Source organism: Oryzias latipes, chromosome 5 (genome assembly GCF_002234675.1).
Source record: "Oryzias latipes chromosome 5, ASM223467v1".
Taxonomy (NCBI): domain Eukaryota; kingdom Metazoa; phylum Chordata; class Actinopteri; order Beloniformes; family Adrianichthyidae; genus Oryzias; species Oryzias latipes.
This window is the reverse complement of record NC_019863.2, coordinates 12,954,734-12,977,156: the sequence shown is the minus strand read 5'-3', so window position 1 is coordinate 12,977,156 and position 22,423 is coordinate 12,954,734. Positions and strand designations below refer to the sequence as shown.

General features: G+C 36.5%; 2 protein-coding genes across 9 annotated transcripts in view; both read left to right on the top strand.

The window, feature by feature from the left end:
• Positions 1-8,013: 8,013 nt before the first annotated feature.
• On the top strand, positions 8,014-17,094 carry LOC101169442 (tubby-related protein 1). Its single transcript, XM_004068791.4, has 13 exons — positions 8,014-8,199; positions 9,828-9,957; positions 10,067-10,171; positions 10,263-10,394; positions 12,461-12,580; positions 12,788-12,934; positions 13,014-13,096; positions 13,189-13,353; positions 13,524-13,636; positions 13,718-13,826; positions 13,921-14,019; positions 14,782-14,953; positions 15,831-17,094. The coding sequence occupies exons 1-13, from the start codon at positions 8,185-8,187 to the stop codon at positions 15,962-15,964; spliced, it is 1,524 nt and encodes a 507-aa protein (XP_004068839.1). The 5' UTR covers positions 8,014-8,184; the 3' UTR covers positions 15,965-17,094.
• A 1,108-nt stretch (positions 17,095-18,202) lies between these two features.
• The window catches only part of tead3 (TEA domain transcription factor 3), a 32,567-nt gene continuing 28,346 nt past the window's right edge, over positions 18,203-22,423 (top strand). For 5 of the 8 annotated variants that reach the window (XM_023954937.1, XM_023954935.1, XM_023954938.1 and 2 more), the window contains exons 1-2: positions 18,204-18,391; positions 18,727-18,852. The gene's annotated coding sequence lies outside the window, so the exon portion shown is untranslated. Of the gene's footprint in view, positions 18,392-18,726; positions 18,853-22,423 lie in introns of all 8 variants that reach the window. The other 3 variants (XM_023954933.1, XM_023954932.1, XM_023954939.1) reach the window with 2 other exon arrangements.

Sequence of the window (22,423 nt, the reverse complement as noted above, 5' to 3'; positions counted from 1 at the left end):
TCATCATTTGAATTTTAATCCGTGTGGTCAGTGCTTTTTCTGAACGGAGCCAGGATTAGCAGTATGCTAACACGGGCTAACAACATTAGCTTTGGGTGGCGCTGCACGTAAACGTGTAAGAATAACATCAGCCTTTATTTAGTCGGGACACGACTGGAAACACAAATCCGCGTGATTGTTTGAATGTTTTCTAAGGACTGAGCGACATTTCTGCTTTGATGCTCAAACCGCTGTGTGTGCTGACGATACGAGCTGTGCTCAGACACACGTTTAGACCCGGTTCTGAGTTTGATAGCTCGTACCCCTAGAGCTGCGGGACGGATCGCAGTCTTAAATCTCCCACACATACCGCTCATGTACCCCCCCCCCTTCCCATCAAACACAAAGCTGTAAATCCGCACTCCGCCGGTCCACTTCGCTAAGTGCGGGAGCGGACTACTTCTTTTCTATCTTGCTTGTTACTTTTTCTGTTAAAGTCACTTCCCTCAGTTTATACTGGATCATCGCGGATTAACCATTAGTTGGGAAATAAAATGAAAAAAGCAAAATAACGAATAGCAGTTATATAAGAACGAAAAATGTAAAAATACCCCCCCCCCCCCCCCCCCGACGATATCATCGTCCATCCCGATGGTTGACAGCAAACATCGTCAACGGCCAAATTAGGGGACATCGCCCAACCCTATTTCACAGTTCTCCTTTTTTTTTTTTTTTTTTTTTAGGAACAACTTTAGCTGTTCTCTACCTGCCTGTGCATCCATTCATGCCTTTCCACCCCCTCTTTTTTTACCTTAACTTTTCATTTGATTGTTGCTGAAAAGAAATACTGTTTACTATCCATTCAACAGGAAAATGAGCTTGAGATGTTTCTTTTAATACACCCGAAAATAACTTTTTATGTTAAAGAGCTGTATAGAAAAGTCAGATGAGATCTCCCAAAAAAATGAAGCTATTTTGAAGTGAGGTTCCTAAGCAAATCATAAACATTTATTAGATAATCCGACGATTGAGTCTTGAAAGAATGTCTCTTGATTAAAATAAAACAACAAAACCTTTGCTTTCCTTCAGGCATTATCCTAGACAGCTTTCAGTTTGACGTCACAACAAGCCCTTTTTTCCCCGCACGCTGTCTACTTTCCAGAAATGATCTCCTCCTGTTCTGAAGGTTTGTTATTAATCCATAAAAAAAGACAAACATGACTTATTCAGATCGATCCACCTCGGATCAATCCTAAATCAGCTCGAAAGAAAGACACACTCCAAACTCCCTGTGCAGATCACACCGTGTGTCTTTCTCTTCCTGTACACAAACACTGGGCTTGTAAAACCTTCAACTGCTACGGTTCAGGCCAGCCTCTATTGGCAAAGTTTCAAAAAAGATGTTTAAATATTCAAGTCTGTGAAGCATTTGCACGCTCTGCTGACAGCCTCACATGGAGACTCAAGGCAGTTCTCCCTGAACTTTATTCCTTTCATTTCATTTTAGCTGGGAGCATCACAACATTTGTAGTAGTTTAGATCACTCCCTCCATTACAGCATTCCCAGGATGCTGTGCTACATTTGTGCTAAGCTGTAAAAAAACTTTTATCTGTGCTCTGGTTTATACAGCGCCTACTAGTTTTCTTTCTTTGTTTCTTCATGTAAATTTACATCAAGCCCTTGACAAAATAACACAACCTCTGTGAATATGGAAAAAAAAAACTTTTATTTATCCACTCCTTACAAAAATTTCACATACATGCCACCAGCTTGAGTCTACAACCACAATCACACTTTCGTTGAACTTTGACCCTTGGAAAAGGCCGCCATCTTGAATTTTCCTCACAAAAGAAATCACAGCACCTTCTACTGATTTTAATTTTTGGATTTCAATCTATCGCCTCCTAACTCCTCGAGCATTATTGGAAAGCTACATGAGAAAAAATGTTGGAATTTGAGGTTAGAGATTTTGAACGGCGTTTGCGTTGCAAGCTCGCAAAAGTGGCGTTTCCCTATTGCACGCACATTTCTTACCGAAATACTGTGAAAATTTAACACATGAATCCTTGGCTCATGCTAAACGATTTAATAAAAAAACATATGTGAATGTTTTAGGAATGTGGGCATGGTTAAAAAAAAACTGTTTCCAAGGAAATCCAAAAGTTTACGTTTTAACGTGACTTAGACCTGTTTCACCCCCAAGCAACTAAAGCATAAAATTACGGAGCCCGTGTCCTGACATGGATAAAATAAAAAATATCTTGTTTCCACAAATTAATATCTTGTTCCCACAAAATAATATTTCGTTCCCTCGAAATGTTTAATTAGTGCGAACTAAATAATTATTCACGTGATTAGTCATTCATAAACACGGATGTTAGCCATACTTGGATTTACAGCAGATACCGTCACATTTCTGTCTGTGTATTTCTCATTACATTGCATGGAGGACACTGAGGATGTTTAGAGATCAGATGTATTTATTTTAAAAAGCACAAAAGCATCAGTAATCATGTCTCCATGTCTGCGTTCATTCACATCCCGCTACGGTCTCCATCCTGCCGCAAAAGCCGCTTTCCGCGGCTACTTCTGTGTCTCTGTGACCCAAATTCATTCAAGAGGGGAAAAATAAAAAAGAAATGAAAAAGAATGATCTATTTATTATTGTCTCAACGAAAATAAGAGAAAATATAATAATATTTAGGATGCCCAAGCTTGCTGCTTCCCCATACCGCAGTGATTCTCTGGCCATAGCTCCCTCGAGCTATGAGCTACGAGCTCCGGATGGAAAGCCAGCGGATATTGCACTTAAGAGTGGAATAGGAATAATAATATTCAGGACTTGTCTTTTATTAACATACTCGTTCGAAGTCACTTAACATCCGAAGGCTACATCCTACGTATCCCATCATGCATCACATATATCCCATAATGCATCTCGACCAATCACCGTGGCCCTGTAACTGTGATGCATTCAAATACAACAGGACAAATGATATTCTACGTAGCATCGCCATATCTATTTTTATTAGACACTCAAACTTTGGCAGATTATATAACTATAAATAATTTGAAAGGCATCTCCGTCTTTGGGAAAGAGATTCTTATTAGCCAACTAGCTGATGATACAACCCTTTTTTTTTAAATAGCAGTCAAATTCCTCGAGCCCTAAAGCTTAAAAAAGCTTTTTCTAATGTCTCTGGACTTCATCTTAACATTAAAAAATGTGAATTACTATCTATCAAAAATGATCAAACAGGATCCATATGTGAAATTCCCATCAAAGAAAGGGTAACATTCCGAGGGATTATCATCACCCAAAAAGAACTAGAGAGAAGTGCTTTAAATTTCAGTCCCGTAATTGAGAAAACCAGAAAACGTTTTAACTTATGGCTTCAAAGAGACCTGGGCCTAAAAGGCAGAGTACTGCTGTCAAAAGCAGAGGGAATCTCTCGACTCTTACTCTGCATTATCTCTGTACGTGGACAATCAAAATTTAAATTAGTTAAATTAAATTTTATTTAACTTTATCTGGAAAAACCATATACATTATTTTAAAAAAAAATCTGTTTTAATGAACTCATATGAGAATGGAGGACTAAACTTTCTTGATTTTACAACCCTAAATAACACATTTAAAATAAACTGGATAAAATCTTACTTAAAAAATCCTACTTCAATTTGGGATACATCTCCATATTTTATATTTTCAATTTTAGGCAACCTTAATTTTCTTCTTCTTTGTCATTTTAATGTTGCGAAAATACCAGCTAAACTATCAGCATTACACAAACAAGCTCTTCTTGCATGGGCACTTCTACACAAACACAATTTCTCTCCCCATAACTTCCTTATTTGGAACAACAAATATATATAATATACGAACAAATCTTTGTTTTTTCCACATTGGTTTGAGAAAAAGATTCTGCTGGTGGGCCAACTTTTTGACACAAATGGGCGTTTATTAAGGTATACTGAATTAAACACTAAAAACAATCTCGTTGTGACTCCTAAAGAGTATGCCATTGTGTTTGATGCCAAATGTTTAAAACAACTGCTACGAATAAAGAAAGGCCCTCTATTTCTTGCAACTGAAACCACCACATGAAAAATCTGCTTTACTCCTACCCACAAGAACAACAACAAAAAAAGACGTGCCTTGTTTCAAAGGGATGTCATTTCTGTACCATGTACCAAAAACTACTGTAGAAGTTTTGCTCCCAACAGTATTTGGAGAAAAAGCTGGAGTGTGACCCAAAAATGTATGATAAATAACAAAATGAAAGAAGTTTCTTTTAAAACAATTCACAAAATTTACCCCACTAATCAATTCATGCTAAGATATATTAAAACAATTGATTCTAACTGTACCTTTTGCAAAAAACATCCAGAAACAATTAACCATCTTTTTGGAATTGTACTGAAATTTTGGAAGAACTGTTTACAATTTATCAGAAATCATATTCACCCCAACTTCACTCTGAAATTTGAATATATAATTTTTGGCTTTCGTAATAAACACTTTGACCCAAATAAAAACACATAATTAATCTTATTATTATATTTGGCAAATTGTATATTCATAAATACAAATTTTCTTCATCTTCTATTTTTTCCCCTGTGTTATTTAAACAAATTGAAATGTATCTCGAAAACATCTCCAAAAGTCATAACCAGAAAGCTTCATGTTTGTATGAAGGTTGTAGAAACTTGAATCTTTTTATGTAAAATGCATGAAACATGTATGCTTCCCTGGCATATCTGAAGTTTACTATGCAAAATTGTGCTTTGTATTGTACTTACGTTTTGTACAACAAAGTAAAAAATAAAAGCTACGTAGCATGTAGCCTAGCCTTCGGATGTAAAGCGACTAAAGTTAAACTGGACATCCCTGCCTTTAGACCCTCCTTCTCCGTAAGGAAAAACAATTTTAAATAATTCTAAATAAACAAGTCTAAATAAACTGATTCCGGGAAAAATAATAATAAAAGAAGTGTAAAAAGTACAGAAAAATGTGGAAATGGAAGCAAAGTAAATGTAGAAAGTAGAAAAGAAAATGTAAAAACTGAAACAAAAGCAACTTTCAAAAAAGCAATAAAAAGAACATAAGTTTCATTTTTTTGGTTTGATTTATAATCAAGGTAGAAATGTTTAAAATAAAAATGGGTACCAACTTGCAAAATATGTATAACTTAAAAACAGTAAACAATATTTTGTGTATTAATTAAACGTATTTATGACCAAAAAAGAACACAAATATTTGCTTTGGTTTAGTATCAAGTTGATATAAATCTCTAATCAGCTCCCGTAATGTTATCATCATCAATCATGAAAGTCAGATTCATCAACAAAGGCAGTTCTCAATTTTCAGCTTACAATTTTCTGGATCAACGTAGGTCTCAACACAGCACTTGTGTGATAAACAGGATAAGGAAAGCAGATAGGACTTTTTTTAAAGGAAATTAAAGTGCTTGTGTCCAAACCATCTCACTTCCCATCATACTCTTCTGCCTATTGTGAACATCTAGATATTTTTGTTGTTGTTTAATGCTTCCTGGGGTGTGTGATGACCGATTACTAGTCTCTACAGTCCCACTGGGTCACAGGGATTCAACCAGAATGCCATTTTGGCACACAACTAGCGTGAGCTGTGAATTCACTGAAAATATTGAGGTCAATCTTCCCCTTTAAATCGAATTCTAATTATCTTATTATTTTTGGCTTGTAAATGGTGGTAAATTGACTGTGACTTGTCCATATCTGATTTATTTTGATAGAAGCATTTCTATTTCTTCCAGAACTTTGCTAAAAGCAGAGTTTGTTGCAGCTTTGTTAAACTCCACCCTGTCCTGTTTGTCATTGCTTCAACAATGTTCACCAACTCTGCAATAAAATGCAAATGACGTGAGAAGTGCCTGAAGCCAAACCGCATGATAAGGAAGGCACAGTCTGAAGAAACTGTTTCTTTAAGACCCCTGAGACTTCACTGCTGCTCCCTCGAGGTCACTGCCCTTCCTTAGGCGGCCCGCCAACTGCCATGTTATTGACAAGCGTCTGCAGGAATGCCAACAGAGCCATTAGTCTGGAGCTTTTTCAGCAGTCAGCAGATTAAAAAGTGTGAACAGAACACTGTTGCAGATCAATTCCAGCCTCATAAACCAGATTTTTCTTTTTCTTTTCCTTACTTCTTACTTTCCATCAGCAGTGTATGCAGCTTTCACAATAAATCACAGCAGGTCAAAGATTTATAACCACTTTTCTTATTTAAAACACATGTTTAAATGGGATAAAATATGATTTCAACCAAGCCAAGTTATACAATCTTATATTTGCAGGAATTACCCACATCTTAGAGTTTTGTGTGCCCCCTGCTGCCTCACTGGCACATTGTCTATGATCTGACGTTGCTTTGTGTCTCCTAGTGTACAGCAGCATCTGTTGGCCACTTGAAGATATTGCACTCTGAGGCAAAACTGCAAAACTTTAGGCTTAATTTAATTGAAATTTTATTATAGAATCCTCGAGTACTTTCCTAAAGTCTAGATCCAACTACTTCTATATAACTAAAGTTAATTTTATTTAACTGCCATTAAATACTGTCACTTAAATAAGTAATGACATTCCATTTTCGACAATTTAAATACCGTAAGCGTAAATTATATTTTTTATGGACAAAGAGGAAAAATTAAAAACAAGTCACAGATGGCAAGCAGCTGATTCTCAGTTAATTTGAGGTGAAGGGTCGTAGCATCTCAGTAGTGTTTTTGTTGGGGGGGGGGGGGGGGGGGGGGGGTTCTTGTTGCTTTGTTGAAAAGCCTCTTACAGGTCATGTGACACCCTTGGCTTCTCAAAGAGATGTGGTTTCGCCATTGACTGTTTAAGAACTTGGTGTGATCAAAAGCCCCCAATGTCGCATTCAGTATTATAAAAATGTGCAGTTTTCCCAATGAAAACAATGACTTTGCTGGTCTTTCTCTCCATTATGTTAGCCAAGAGCTGCTAAACCAATAAGTAGAAGAGAAAATGTTATAGGACAGCCCTGCTGAACCATTGTTCCCAGAAAAAATTGATATTTTGCATGACATGATCCATGCTCTTTTTCAGGGTTAAATATGTTTTGCTGAACTTAGCTGCATTAAAAATATTAGTTTAATATGTACTTACTAGAGTTTTAAGTAAGAGCTATAATGTTTGTTGTAAGAAAATTGTAGTGTGAGGAAGTCCTTTTTAGGTAATAAATCTAGTTTTTTTCACTTTGGTGCTATTTTAGACTAGTAAGTCAAAGTCATCAGAGGATTTTGTAATTTTTATCTGTCATACATGATTTTTAATCAAAAGATGACACGCAAGAAAAGGGATGGAAAAATTATAGGGTTTGGCAATCCTCTCAGAAGAGTTTGGTTTTCATGCTTCCAGTGTGTCTGCAAATACCTCAAAGATTAATAAACAACAAATTCTTGAACATGTGTGCATGCATTGTGATTTTATAGTAAGTTGTGCCATTTTTTAGGAGGAATATGAGAGGGATTTAGTTTAGAATAATGGTTTCCTTTTGTCTAAGCTTGCCACTTTACATCCAGATTATCTAAAGAACTCAATGTTTGTTTTAGTTCAGTGTTTGTGATGCTGCTGGTTTGTAAGAGCAAATACAGAACATACATGTATATATGTACGGTACATGTATTTTATTCAGGCAACTTTTATTCCCTTTTTTAAAACAATTGTTTGTTATTGGATTTGCAATTTGGATTCATCTAGATGCAAAATAAAATGTTGCAAAAATGTGTAAAGTGGAATATTTTCTTACTTTGTCTTCCTTATTAAGGGACAAGTGATGTTCTGGTTTTATTCCTTAACTGGTATAGAATGAGTACAGTTGCTATGGGGTGCAGGACACATTTGGGCCTTTCAATAGATGACTCAATGTTATGATGGCCACTGTCTTGTGATCATTGGTCTGAGATTGGACAGGCATGACAAACAAGTCTTTACCCAGCAAAGCTGCCTGGGTAACTCCTGTTGACGTGTTTCTGCAGAGCAGATGGCCTTACACACAAATCCTATTAACAACTTTCTGCTGATTGAGGCACAGAGTGGACACGGCTTTCTCATTCTTCATTATCTTGCTTTAAAAGCCTGCTTTTATTTCTATTTTTTTAACTACTAAAGACACTCACTGTAGAGCAAAGTTTGGCATATTCACCATGTCAACAGACAAGGTAAAAAAATAATTTTTTCCAGATTTACTTAAAAAAACTATGGTTTGGTGCCTATTTGAATTGTTTGCCTGCTATTTGGAGCTTTTGTCCTAGTTGAACCACCCCTAAAAGGCAGCTTTAGCTCGTCCATTATTTCATTTTTGATTGTTATGTTGTTTAGACCTAAATTTAAGGATTCTTTTGTCTTTGAATTTGGATGGGTTAGTGATTCACTTGAAAGAAATGTAACCTGTGTCACAGCACATTCAACAACACCAAAATATGAGCATCACTGCAAACCAAGAAGTCTCTTCTGCTGACAGAAAAAAATGAACTTTTTATGACTAGTTTGCATTAAAACCTATTATTCACAAAGTTACAGTTTGTTTGCTAAGTAATACCCAAAAAAGTTTAGCAACAACAGTGTTAACACTCAAATTGATAGATAACTCCAATAGTTTGTTAGAATTAATTATTTTCTTTTTCTAATCATTTTCCTTTATAGATAAGAGCCTTAATACAGTACTTAAGATTATTGGTAAAATGTGAGTGAAAATTACACTAATTCTTAGCTTTTTTCTCTGGAAATAAACTCAAAGCAAAATTCCTAATCTGTTTTTTATGGACACAAATAAAGAAAAAAAATATGCATTATCCATGGTTTCATTGTTTAACAAGTATTCCTTACAACATAAGAAGTTTCCATTTCTGTTAGAAGTCAGTTTATCATTTGGATATTCAGTTGACACAAATAGCGCTTCACTCCGTGGATGTAAGATCTGGATCTAATAGGATTACATCTACTGTTTCCGTTGCTGCAATCACACTGACCTCTTTCCCTGCGACTCGCCTGTCCCCGGGTGGAATGTTTTTTTTCTTAAATCTGACTCAATTATATATATTTTAAAATTAATATCAATAGAAAGCCCTTTTTTTCTTGTATTTATTATAAGATGAAAGTAATGGTTTTAATATCAAACTTATTTGAAATGAAAACATTTTTAAATGAGTTCAAAGTTCTAAGAAAATCTCCTCACCACCATCCAAAAGATGTTTTAATAAATGAATCCTAAATTACTTTAAATACTTAATTGTAGTTTTCCGAATGCTTGACTCCCATTATGTTAACTACTGGAATCTTAGCAAGCGCAGTTGACAACTAAAAAAAAAAGTGGTATCTTACATAACAAACTATGTTTAGAATAAATGTTTGAAAGACATTGTCCCATATTTACTTTGATATAATAAAGCTTTTTCTAGTAGTCAGATGGAAACCAAAAAATACAATTGCATAAAAGCATTACAAAACGCGTTGTTCTTTTTGTTACAACACTGTATTATCAGAAATAGCAGTGGATTCTTCGTTGCAAGAAAGTAGAAATCTGTGTATCACTTGCAGTTTGCTGCTTATTTTGTTTTTCAGTATAAGCCAAATTGAATCATATTGGATCATTTGTAATTTATTAATAATGTGTTAGAGTTATGTTGTGATTCATTTGTATGACTCATTCTTTCTGCCTCTTGCCTTTTTACTATCAAATGCTTCCAGTGAGTTATTTTTACTATTTTGTTGCCATTTTGTTTTTCCTTTATCTTCGCAGTTTTTTAAGTCTAACTTTGATCTGTTTGTCTTAAAAAAGATAACCCAGAAGCCAAAAAAGAAAAAAGAGACCAATGGCACAACTGAGGCCAAGTCGAATGGCAGTGATGCCAAACCCAAAAAAGCAAAGACAAAAAAGAATCTGGATTTACCTGAAGAGGACAGCTCCACCACTCAAAGTGAGTTAAACAAACTAACTGAGAGAATTTGATTATAAAAAAGGAGTTGACTGCAAATGATTTTACCATCTACATCACACCTCCATGTCTTTAAATATCCATGTGATAGGTGGTAAAAAGGTAAAGAAAAAGAAACCAGAAAAAGACAAAGACGATCCTGAAAAAGAAAAAGAACCAAAGAAGAAACCCAAAAGTGTTCCGAAAAAGAAGAAAGGTGAGGAACTGACACTTTTAAGGGTTTTGTTTTTGTGGTTGTTTGCTTGTTGTACAGTTCATTTTGTGTGTTTGTTTCTCAATATTCCAAGGTTCAGACACGGAAGGCGACGACAATGACGACGAAGAAGAGGATACCCCAAAAAAGAAAACAAAGAAAAAAGCGGCAAAGGAGAGTTCCCCATCTGCAAGTTCTGCTAAAGAGAAAAAATCCAAATCTAAAGGTAGGAAGAACGCACTGACTGTTAACATTTTTCTTTTTCTGTGCTGCCACTATTTCACTGACTGTGCTAGAAAAACGATCAGGTTTCTTTAAGCACTTTTTACATATAGCAGCTGGTTGTTGGAAGTTATTAAAGAGAAGTTAACAGAGTGAAAGATTTAAAGACTGCTAAACTGAGTCCAGTTTATCTTTGTTGCTGTGGAATAAGACTAATACATTAAACACCCAATACTGCTGGATGATTAAAACTACACCTAAGTGACTAGATTACTGGTCAGAGGATTACATGATTTTTGTTGTAAAATAGTGAGAGTTTGCAAAATTGAATGCGAAACAAACAAAACTGAAGATTTAATCTAAAGAAAAGTTATAAATATTTTTGCAACGTAAAAGTGAAACTCCATTCTTTGGACTAATGATATAATTTCTTGTTTTTAAATATTTGCTTAATGAACTGACCTAGATAATTTATGATTTATGAATTTAGCTTATAAACATTTAAACATTTTCTGGGGAAGCAGTGAAACTCTGGATCATTTCAGGCTAAAATAATCAAACTAGTGCATTAGGTTGAAGATAGAATGTTGATTTCTTTTCATTTTATTAGACTTTACGCCTGCATTATCAAAGATATTCATTAAAATGTTTCAAACAACTTAACTTAACATGTTCCTGAAGGAAACCAAAACATATATTAATGTGGTCTGCTGTGCTACACATTTAATTATAAAAGTCCAGTATAGATTGTTAAGGCGTTTCTTTATGGGAAAAAGAATAAATAAAGTCATAACATCAAAAAAAATAAAAGCACTAACAGAACATCAGTGGTGCACAGACTTCCTCGTAAAAAGATGTAGATCCTGACAAGCATTTGCTTTTAACAACAAGGTAAATAAGTTAGAACAAAAGAGGTTTGTTTCTCCTCTCCTGAGATGAACGTGACACTGCTTGGAGCTGTGGGTGGAGATAAAGATTGTGAGGCTGATTGGGAGTTGGATGTTGAGATTACACTGAAAAAGTGACAGGATGTCCTCTCAGTTTATAATTGCTTTTAAGAGATTTTTACTGTCAATTTTTATTCAAGACACTCACTATTTTTCACAGTCTTTTGAGCACAGTCACAGTTTAATTCCAGAGAATATTTCATTAGTTTGTGGGCTGTTTGTATAACTTAAACATTTGTTGACTTTTGCTCAGAACAAATGTAATTTGTTATTAATATACATTGTTATGTATTTAAATAAAATAAAATAATAAAAAGTTATCTTTGATCCCTGAAGAGAAATCTCCCATAAAAATTTCATTTGAACATGTTTTTATCAATTCAGGTTTTTTTTTTTTTATTGACAATCAATTCACAATTTTTGCAAGACCAGGATAAAATTCAATTCATTCAAGGTATTTGGCTATTTAATGTTTAGTATTGGTTAAAAAAAAATAAAAGGAAAAGCATTCAACATGCTTGAGCAAAAAGGGACTTTAAAAAGCCATTTTTCAGAGAGTTTAGCAGTGAGGGCATGTTGAGACAGATCCATCTTTGCGAAACAAGTCTGAGGCGCGCATGTTGACAGAATCATGGGTGTAATCGAGCTTTGGGGGCACGACACTTATGCCACTAATTTGAGCAGGGAATTTGACATTCTTCCCAATCCAAGTTATGCGCTTTCAGGTTTTTCAGCTTGTGCCTCAGCATAGAAATTTAAAAGAAGCAAATACTTGTGCATGTGGTGTCAGGGCAATTTCAGTTTTAGTCTTTCCTCCACCCAGAACAAACTATAAAATAGGCTCTAGAATTGTAGTAGAACATTCAAACAAGGTCACACTTTAGGTAACCTAAATTGTTGTACATTAGCTCTGCTGTTCCACATCTGCTGCATTCTCAGATATTTCTGACCATCCGGTCAGAGATTGGGTTTGCGTTGTTGCCTTCTTTCTCCTCCACAAATGACTGAGCTTGTGTTCTTTGAAAGAAAGGGTTGCATTTTTGTTTTTAGTAATTGTTCATGCCACCGTTAGCTTTGTCACCTTCAAGGTCATTTTTCTGAAATTCTGCTTTTCATTTCTCAGAGGACAAAGACTCAGATGGAAAAGAAAAAAAGTCCAAATCAAAAGAAAAAGACAAGAAGAAAGAGCCAGCGTCAATGTTCATGATCAATGGAGACAAAGACTCAAAGAGCAAAAAGAAAGGTAGTAAAACCGGCTTGCATTTTTTCCAATCAATGCAAAAAATGCAATCAATCAATAAAATATGTGTTGATTTTATGTATTAGTAGTTGCAGATTGCATTTTACAGACCAGGTTCTGTTTTGTCAATGATGATGCACATTCAGTTTACACTTTACAGGAATGCACTTTATTGAACGAAATCCAACAAATGTTTCTGTTTATGAGCAGCTGCCAAGGCAGACAGTGATGAGAGCGAAGAGGATACAAAGTCAACCAAATCAAAGAAAAAATCCACGGCTGCTTCCGCATCCATGTTCCAAACGTCCGGGGATAAGGACAAAAGCAAGGACAAAGACAAGAAGACAAAGAAAAAAGGTCAATTTGACCTTTGCATGAGCTCTTCGTGATTCGGCATGCTTTAAAACAGTGTTTCCCTGTTGCTTATCTATTTCAGGAAAAGCAGAAGAAAGTGAAGAGTCTGAGTCAGAGAAAGAAGAGAAGTCTAAGAAAAAGAAAGGGAAAGGGAAGAAAAAGAAGGTATCCCAAATCGTGACATTAATGTCTTTGCCTCTCAAAGTCATGAAAAGGTTCTGATCAGAGTGTTAGAATTATAATTTATTATTTTTCAGGAGAGACCCCCCTCACCTGAGATTGAATTTGACAACCTGGAGGATTTTGTGATGGATCCGGCTCCACAGGGTGTGACTGTCAAGTGCAGAGTAACGCGGGACCAGAGAGGGGTGGATAAGAGCCTCTACCCCATTTACTACCTTCATCTAGACAATGACAAAAAGGCCAGTTTCCCTTTAGTCAACCAGATTCTGAGGCATCCATATAATTGTATAATGTCTAAGGCCTGCAATCCATATGTTTTGAGGTCTTAACACTAAAAAACATTTATATTCTGCAACAATATTTTAGAAAAACCTGGATCATCGCTTTTCTTTGTCCTTTTTCACCGCAGACATTCCTGTTAGCTGGAAGGAAAAGAAAGAAGAGCACAACTTCAAATTACCTTATCTCCATTGATGCCACAGATTTGTCAAGAGGTGGAGAGAACTTTGTCGGAAAGTTGAGGTATGGCGCATTTAGATGAAACAGAAGTGGAAATATGTGGCCATAACTTCTTATACTAAAAAAATCTCTTCTCGTGCCCAGGTCAAATTTAATGGGAACTAAATTTACAGTATTTGACAACGCTCTGAATCCAGAAAGAGCTCTTCCAGACATGTCTAATGCACGGCAGGAGTTAGCAGGCATCATCTATGTGAGGATTTTTTTTTGTTTGGTTGTTTGTTTTACTCATCATCCTTTACTGGCTCCACAGTTCAAGAATGTAACCGAATTTTCTCTACCCTCAGGAAACAAATGTTCTAGGTATGAAAGGACCGAGAAGGATGACAGTCATCATTCCAGGAATGAACAAGGACAGTGAAAGAGTGCCGCTCAGACCAAGAAATGTAAAATGAATCACACACACAGCAGAATGACAAACAACTCTAATCTGTTTACAATTTTCAGAAAAAACAAGATCCAAGACTTTCAGAAAACTGATAGTGACTATAAATTTTTGAGAAATATCATGCATTTCTTACTTTCTTTGAAAAAGTGTCTGAAATATATTTACTCAAATTACGTTGGTGTCACAATTTGTGGCACTAAATGTTGTGCAGGCCTCATGCATGGAGAAAACGTGCAAAAACAAGGTGTGCTGCTGCATACAAATATTATTTGAAGTTAGATCAGTTTAAATCCAAGCTTTAGGGCTAAAAACATATGTTGGCAGAGGAAAAAAATGTAGAAGGGGATGAATAATAAACAGATGACGTGTGAAAAATTATTGAGTTCTTCATGATTTAATCAAAGGAATGAACTGAAAAAAATTCCACAACTATAATGATGTACTGGATTAGTTTGCAATACTTTAGCAGCACAAGTTTCATTTGCCTTCTTAAAAATAAAAAGAAAGATGGGCTAAAGTTAAGCGTGCATGTTTGTGCTCATACCTCAGAGGGGTGGGGTTGATTAGGTCTTTACCACTGGGAACGCATACACCCCCCAAAAAACACAGAAAAACAATAACTCTAAGTCATCCTCACAAAAACACAAGCACATAGCTTTATACAAAACTTTATTAAAAACATTGCTAATAATAATAATAAAGGGTACTAACAAATGTTGTCTTTGTTTATGTTTACTTATGTCTTGGCAATTGTCCCCAGGAATGTGACGGCCTGTTGATAAGGTACCAGAATAGAAGGATGGACAATCTGATTGAGCTTCACAACAAGACGCCTGTATGGAACGAAGAAACTGCGTCTCATGTGCTGAACTTTAACGGCAGAGTCACCCAGGCCTCTGTCAAAAACTTCCAGATAGTTCACAACAAAGACTGTGAGTGCTCCTTATCAGCCTGTGTTTCCCATGGTGCACGCCTGTATGCATGCTAGCATGAACGTGATGGAGGGATGGAGAGAAAATATGGAACATTTTACCTTAAAATAAAGACAAGGTGTTGCAGAGAAGAAGCCTGATGAGGTTTAAATGTATGAGTAAGGATATTAAGTAAAAAAAACTTTACAGCTAAGGAATTTAAGAATATATCCTTATTCAGTTGATGTTTTAAAATACCTTATAACAAATACATTAATTAAAAGATCAACATTTTTCTAGAAAGAGGTAGAGGGGAACACTCAATTTACAGTTGAATAAACTGGCATAAAATAAAACCAACTAAAACTGCAAGGGTCAAAAATTGAACAAATATAAATTATAGTTGTTCAAAACTATAATGTGCAGGTTTTTATTGGTAACGTTTCCTGTCAAATAGCAGGAAGCACCAGTAACAACATTAAAGCTACTGTGCATGTAGTGCTGGAGAAACAAGCAGGAGCAAAAACGGTGTTTAATGCCCAAGGATCAGCTGTAAAAACAAGCAACAGCATGATTTACCATGCTGTCTGTATCTTAATATCTGCGTCCTAAAGGCTGGAATTTGTACAACCTGCACTAAGAAAAAAACAAAAACTACAGTGAGGAAATAATAATAATAACAATTAAAAGTTGGAAAATGAGTCAAAGCAGTCCCTTGTTATATGACTTTTTTAAGTATGTTTTTTTATGTGCATGTATGCTTCAAAATGAATTGTAAGGTTTTTGAAACTTTTTAAGCATTTATAAAAATGTTATTATTAAAGACATGTTATGCACATTTATGTCTCTAAAGGTTTGTAACTTCACTTGAACTTTTTTCTTTCTTTTTTCCTCCCAGTGGACTACATTGTGATGCAGTTTGGCCGAATAGCTGATGACATTTTTACGCTGGACTACAACTACCCGATGTGTGCTGTGCAGGCCTTTGCCATCGCTCTGTCCAGTTTTGATGGCAAAATCGCTTGTGAATAAAATGGAGATTCCCGTCTCTCTGGAAAGGCTAAAGCTGGAAACCAACACACCTGTACTGACCTGTATGAGAGTCCATGTCTTTCTCCTCTGCTGGTTTCCTGACATTGATTCCAGTAACTGCTGTCTTACACAATAGACCAGTTTAAAAATAGAGACTGTGAGTGGATTTATGATGTCAGGTAGTCTTAAAGTAGGCTGTATAGAAGATAAATATCATTTTAAAAGATGAGGATCTTTGACTTATGTATTACTGTTTGGTGATTCAGTTTAATGCGGAACTGTTTTCAGATAACTGTCTGGTACGACTTTGCCATTTTTTTTGCTGTTAATACTATATTGGTCAAGATTTTGTACGTTCTTGTGTTTTCCTGAGCATTGCCTTTGTTGCATTTCTGGGCCTCTAATGTGCATGTATATTAAACATCTTTGATGTCAGTCTGTATTCCACAAATGCTCTGTCAGTTGAAGATCGAGACAGTGAGTTTTAGTAACCCATGAGAAAAGTTATGAAACGTCTTTTATGACTGTATCATCTGAGCTGAGCGGGCCTCTGGCAGGTAATCAGACAGATTCCAGTTGCGCGTTTACAGACACCCACGCCGTTCTCCAGAGGCTGCCTGACATGTTGAGAGGAGCTTCACTCACAAACGAAAAACCTGTTTGAACTGAGGACCTTTTGAGTGAGAGGTGTGTATTCTGCCCGAACCTGCTCAGGCAGTTGTCCAAACTCGCAGATTAAATGAAGCCCGGCTTTGGCGGCTCCTCTTGAACGGAAGGTGAGCTCTTTTTCCCCCAGTTGCCTGTTTTTGGTACGTGACTCGCAGATAAACAAACTGCCATCTTCAGGGTCCTCTTAAGAGCCCGGAATTCTTGAAGCTGCTCTTTGTGTTTGTCTGTCAGTGGTTAATACATTTACACTATCATGTGTTGCAAACATTTTGTTGGCCAACAGAAGGAGCTGTTGCAGGACATTTCTTTGGATGGTTGAGATGATAAACACCATTTTTTTAGGTCTTGTTAATCAATATTAATGTTTGTTTTTGATTAAATAATGTGTAAAGTTTTCATTTATTGTGTTAAGTGCGTTTGGCATTGATGTATTTAGCTAATAAATACATTTGGAAATGGAATTTTCCATTTATTTTGGGAAACTTGAGAAAGGTTGACACAGTAACAAGAGTCTTACATTAAGTTTCATTTGGTTTGCTATGTATTAAACAAACCACATAGTATTGATGATTCGTTTATGATCTATTTTATCAAACATTTAAAAAAATTTAACCATTTGAAACAACTTTTTTACAATTATTTCACTTTGTTAAACAATATAAAATAATTTGCCAATTTTTAATCACTCTGCGGGGGCAGACTCATTTAATTGAAATTACATCAGGCATAATATCATTTTCTTCTAACTTAAACACGATTGGTTGACATATTGCCATCATTATTTATAACTCTACATTCTTGATTTCAACCATTAAAAAATAAATGTAACAATGGTAAACCAATAAGACAGCTTGAATCAAAAATTGCCTTTTTTTAAATATATATATATATATATATATATATATATATATATATATATATATATATATATATATATATTATTTGTTCTTATATTGCAAACCCTCTTATTTTATGTTTGCCTTGAAACAGTTTCAGTAAATAACAATGTGGTAAAACGTAAAGAGGCCTATAGTTTCATTTCTGTTAGTCTCAGCTTTTAGAAGGGTAAGTAATGTATTTTTAATGGAATAATACAAATAAAAAAGGCTATATAATTATATTGCAGGCACTTTATTTAGAGTTTATCAAAATTAAATTTAAGTGGCAAAACTATGAAAAAAATAGTAGTAGTTAAAAACTTAAGATAAGTGTATTCTCCATGTGTCAAACATTTTTGGTGTGCCATTTATATAAAAAAAAAGGAGTTTATATGTCAATTTTTTTTATTTCCTAAATGTTTTTGACGTCCAAATAAATATATATACACATATGCGTGTATTGCAAGCGTTTCAGTCTGAAATTGCTTTTTATAAATGTCATACTTTGCCAGGAATTTATTGATCCGTGGGCACGCGGTCAGGCAAGTTTTTGAGCTTTGACGCTCCAATCGGAGCGCGGGGATTTGATGGGCGGGGCTTGTGCTACAGTTACTGCCCAGAGAGCTTGTTGATTGACGCGCACCGATGGCTCCTCCTCGAAAAGGTTTTTTTTTTTTCCTCCCCCTTCGTTTTCCAGTGTAGTGCGTTGATTTCATACCAAAGTCATACTTCACATTCCACTTATACTGTCAAACCTCTGAGAAATATTAGGGAAAACAACAACGCGCCAAAATTTAACAAAGTTACGAAATTGAGCACTCCTTCTGTCTGGGTTATATATATATATAAAAAAACAAGGTGACTGCAAGAATAAAAAAAGGTAAGTTCTCCACAAATATTTCCTCTTTCTATCCACAGTCCAGACTGGAGAGACTTTTTTTTTCCCACCATGCCGCTTGTCTCGTTGAAGTTTTCAGATCTTTGTCATTTTTCACATTTTTCCGCGGAGCTGCCTGCGTTGGGAGGGAAGCAGATTTGTGGAGATTGATACACAAATGTGTTGACTTTCCCAGAGTGTCGGGATATTTGAGATTTTCGTCAGGCTCTGGTCAATCACAGCTCCACGGAGCGATGGTCCCCTCTTTTTGCCGCGCGGAGCTAGCTAAACTCTTCTGTCATTTCTGGGTCAGCATGTTTGTTTTCCGTCCCGCGCAGTTCCTACCTGGACCCGGAGCCCCCAGCAGCCCTCGACAGCACTTTCCCCAACTGGCAGATAGGAGGCTTCAGGACGACCGGGGAGGGGAGCTAACGTGAGCAGTTTTGGACCGCTGTATCCCGGAGGTAAGTCCCGGTTCTTTGGGCTGACAGCCGACTATAATCAAGCTAGGAGGATGTCAGTTATGAGCACAAACGTAGTTTCGTGAAACAAAAATAAAATAAAAATACACTTTCAAAACGAAACTTTTCGACACTTCTAAAATCTTGTTAAATAAAAGAAAATAAAAATTTAATTAATTATCTACTGAAGTTTTATTAAAATATGATGTTTAAGTGTACACATTTTAAAGGTTATTTGAAACTGCTTAAGAATATATATATATATATATATATCTTTTTATATATATTTCTGATAATTCATTAAATGATGATCAAAACAAATTCCTTAAAGCTGGAAAATGTGTTTAAAAAATATATATATATATATATATATATATATATATATATATATATATATATATATATATATGTATATGTATATGTATGTGTGTGTGTGTGTGTGTCATAAATGCTACTTTTATTCAGCTTGAGAAGAAGCAAAAGGGAATAGTAGTGCATGTCCGGATTGTTTGTGAATGAAGTTTTAATAACAATCTGACTTTATTTATTCTGTCCGATTCACGGTTATGTGTATTTGTGAGTGTGAGTGTGCCAGCAAACATCTGTGGCATGTGATGATACTCTGCAAAGTCTGTCTAAGTGCCTAATTCATAGGTGAGGATTTGAGATGCATGAAAATACAGCGGGCTAATTGTTTAATCGCACCCCTCACCTCTGGCTGCACCTGCTCTCAGCTTGTGAGCCCTCCTTAGTTAGCTCCCCAAAGCAAAGTTAATTATTATTGTTATTTTGCCAATTTTAAATGAGTTTTAAAGCATTTGTAGCTGCTGATGAAAGAAAGAAAAACAGCACCACAAATCTATGTACTTTTTGTGAGCTACCCAGTTGACTCACTCACTGTTAACAGGTTTGGCATAAACAGTAGAATGTCGTCTGTCGGGTTAGTTAACTCCTCATTTGTCTTTCATTATCATTAAAAAAAAAGGATGATATGATCTTTAGGGCGTCTGAATGTTCTCGCCATGTTTGCTCGGAAGCCAAGCTCAGTGGCTCGCAAACATCTGATGCGTCTGTTTCTCCTCAGCGTTGCTGTAAATTTACTTAAGACAGACTTTCGGTGGGGTCTTTGAAGTGCAGCAGTGCTTTGACCATAATCTTTTGACCCAGCTTAGATAAAGAAAGTGAACAGACATTAAAGGGTCTTGAATTTTTTTTATTTTTTTTATTTACTAGCTAAATTGCAATCTTTTCACTCCCTTTTATGGACTACTTCTGATCAACATGTGGAAATGATGTTCTGAAATGAAACTATCCTTTAGAACAACTAAATGTGTCCTTGGTAAATGAGACTCGCAAAGATGCCTAATAATAGATCTGATGCTGATGGGTAAATCTGGAAAGGATTAAGCATTCTGCTGCTCTGACAGATTCCGCTTCTTTGTTTTTAAGCAGCAGGACTACATCAGGAGCACAATGCAATCCCTTTTCTTTCTTGCGTTCTCCTAAAAGTTTCCCAGCAGTAGAAAAAGTAGCTGTTGTGTATTCAGGTTAAAAAACACAAGTTTTCCGTTTCGTCCATGAGATGGATTATATGGGGTTGTATCCCCGTCAGAGCTGCATTTGTGTCATTTTAAGCGCCAGCTGTGTTCCTTAGGGCTGTTTATCAGAGCTGGTTAATGAGCGTGTCCTCTCTCATTAGGCAGAGACAAAGTTTCAGATGAATATTTCTTCAAATAATCAGAAAACTGTGAAGTCAGTACGAGTGCTGCAAATGAGTTGCAGTGTTTATCTAATTACCACAGTGAAATGCATCATCTGTTTGCGCCGCTTGGCGTTTACTTTGGACGCAGGTCTGTTGACTGTTTTGTCAGCGGCGGCTTCACTTGTTCGTGCTAAACCCACAGAGGGCCAGCTAATGAGCCTTTGCCCATTTGTGCTGACATTGGCTGCTTTTTAGCACCATCCCCAGAAGTGCTCATCCAAATGGTGAACACTTACCCCTGTGTCACGCCAGATCTGAACAAATACCACTTATGTCTGTATGGTGCGAACACAGAGGGCCTCAGAGAAAAGCCTGCAGCTCTCAGCAGAAGGGCATTAATGGCAATCTGGAATACAATATGCACTTTGACGCTAACAGGCGGTGGCTGTTTATGAACAACATGATGTGTCTTAAGCTGTTAGTTAAGTATCCAAAACGGACAGGAAAAGTGCCAAATTTCAGCTGAAAGTAGCCAAATATGTGTTTAATCATCTACTGGCTACTGCTGTCTTAAAGTTCCCACTAACACAATTTATCAACATTGTGTTCACATTGGTGCCCCGCACATGTTTACATATCCTCCAAACCATCAGGTTTTAACAGATAAGCTTTCTGGCCTCTTGTTCGGACCACTCAGGGGAGGAGGCGGGGAGTGGCCTCGAACAGTGTGCTCTTTGTGTCAGTTGTCCACAAAATGTTAGATGTTTTTGCTGTTCTTTCTCCGGCAACCAACCCTAAGGAGTGACGTTCTATATAAATGGACCCAAAGGAGGAGGAACTCTGGCAGAAATGTTGTGCGCTCTGGGTGTCTGTGGTTCCTCCACAAGCCATTTCAGATAACAAGGGCTCTCTCCCACTGTGGCTCTGTTTTGTGTTTCATATTTGTGTATTTGTGTGTGTGTGTGTATGGTTTGTGTTGCACTATAGCTCCAGTGACCCAAGGGCGCTCATGTGAAACTTCTTTAATCCCTGTGCTGAGGGGGGGTTACACATTGGGCTATGATCTGCGCATAAGTACTGGCACTTTTATCAAATTTTCAGAAAGTGAAATCTCTGTCTCTGCTTTTCCTGTCTGGCTTAAAGCTTTTTCCTCGTGAAAACTTCTTTTAAAAAGACTCCGATCAAAGTTGCGGCTGCTTTTAATGTCTTGCGGCATTCTTTTGGGAGCTAAATGATGTGCTGGCTGGTTCGATGTTCTACATGTCTTAAAGGTTTCACAGACTGCAGCTGCAAACTGCTCCCCTCACCACAAAATGACCAATCCAGGGCAGATTGGCTTCTCCACCACGTTCCTTGGAAATTTTCCGATTAGAATGCTGATTCAGGCTGGCTCGTACTGTTTCACTTTGTGTCAGTTTCACCTTTTTAAGCTCGACTGGAGCTACTTTTTCGACAACAGAAGCCAGATGATCCGCAACTATTTTTTGTTTAAACTAGCACAACGATTTGAAGTGAGTTGACTGTTCTTGCGCTGGCTTGATGAGTAATTCTAGCGTGCCTTCGTCTGATCACAGACACTTGGAGTTGTGAGATGGCTTCAGAGGAAAGATTTTGGAGTTTCTGTCCATATTTGAAAACTCTTGTACGTCTCATCAGCTCCACACAGAAACCGTGGGCATTCCTGCACACGACAGTTGCAGTTTTCCTTAGGCAGGCAGCTGGTATCAAACTGCAAATGTTTGACTTGACAAGGGCCTGCAAATGTGCATGGGGTGTTCATGTGTTTGTCTGGAGTTCTCCCTCTGCCTCTTGCCGTGTGAGCTGCTGGCTGTCCAACCCTCCTCTCACTCTCAGCTCTGATTGTTTCCTGAG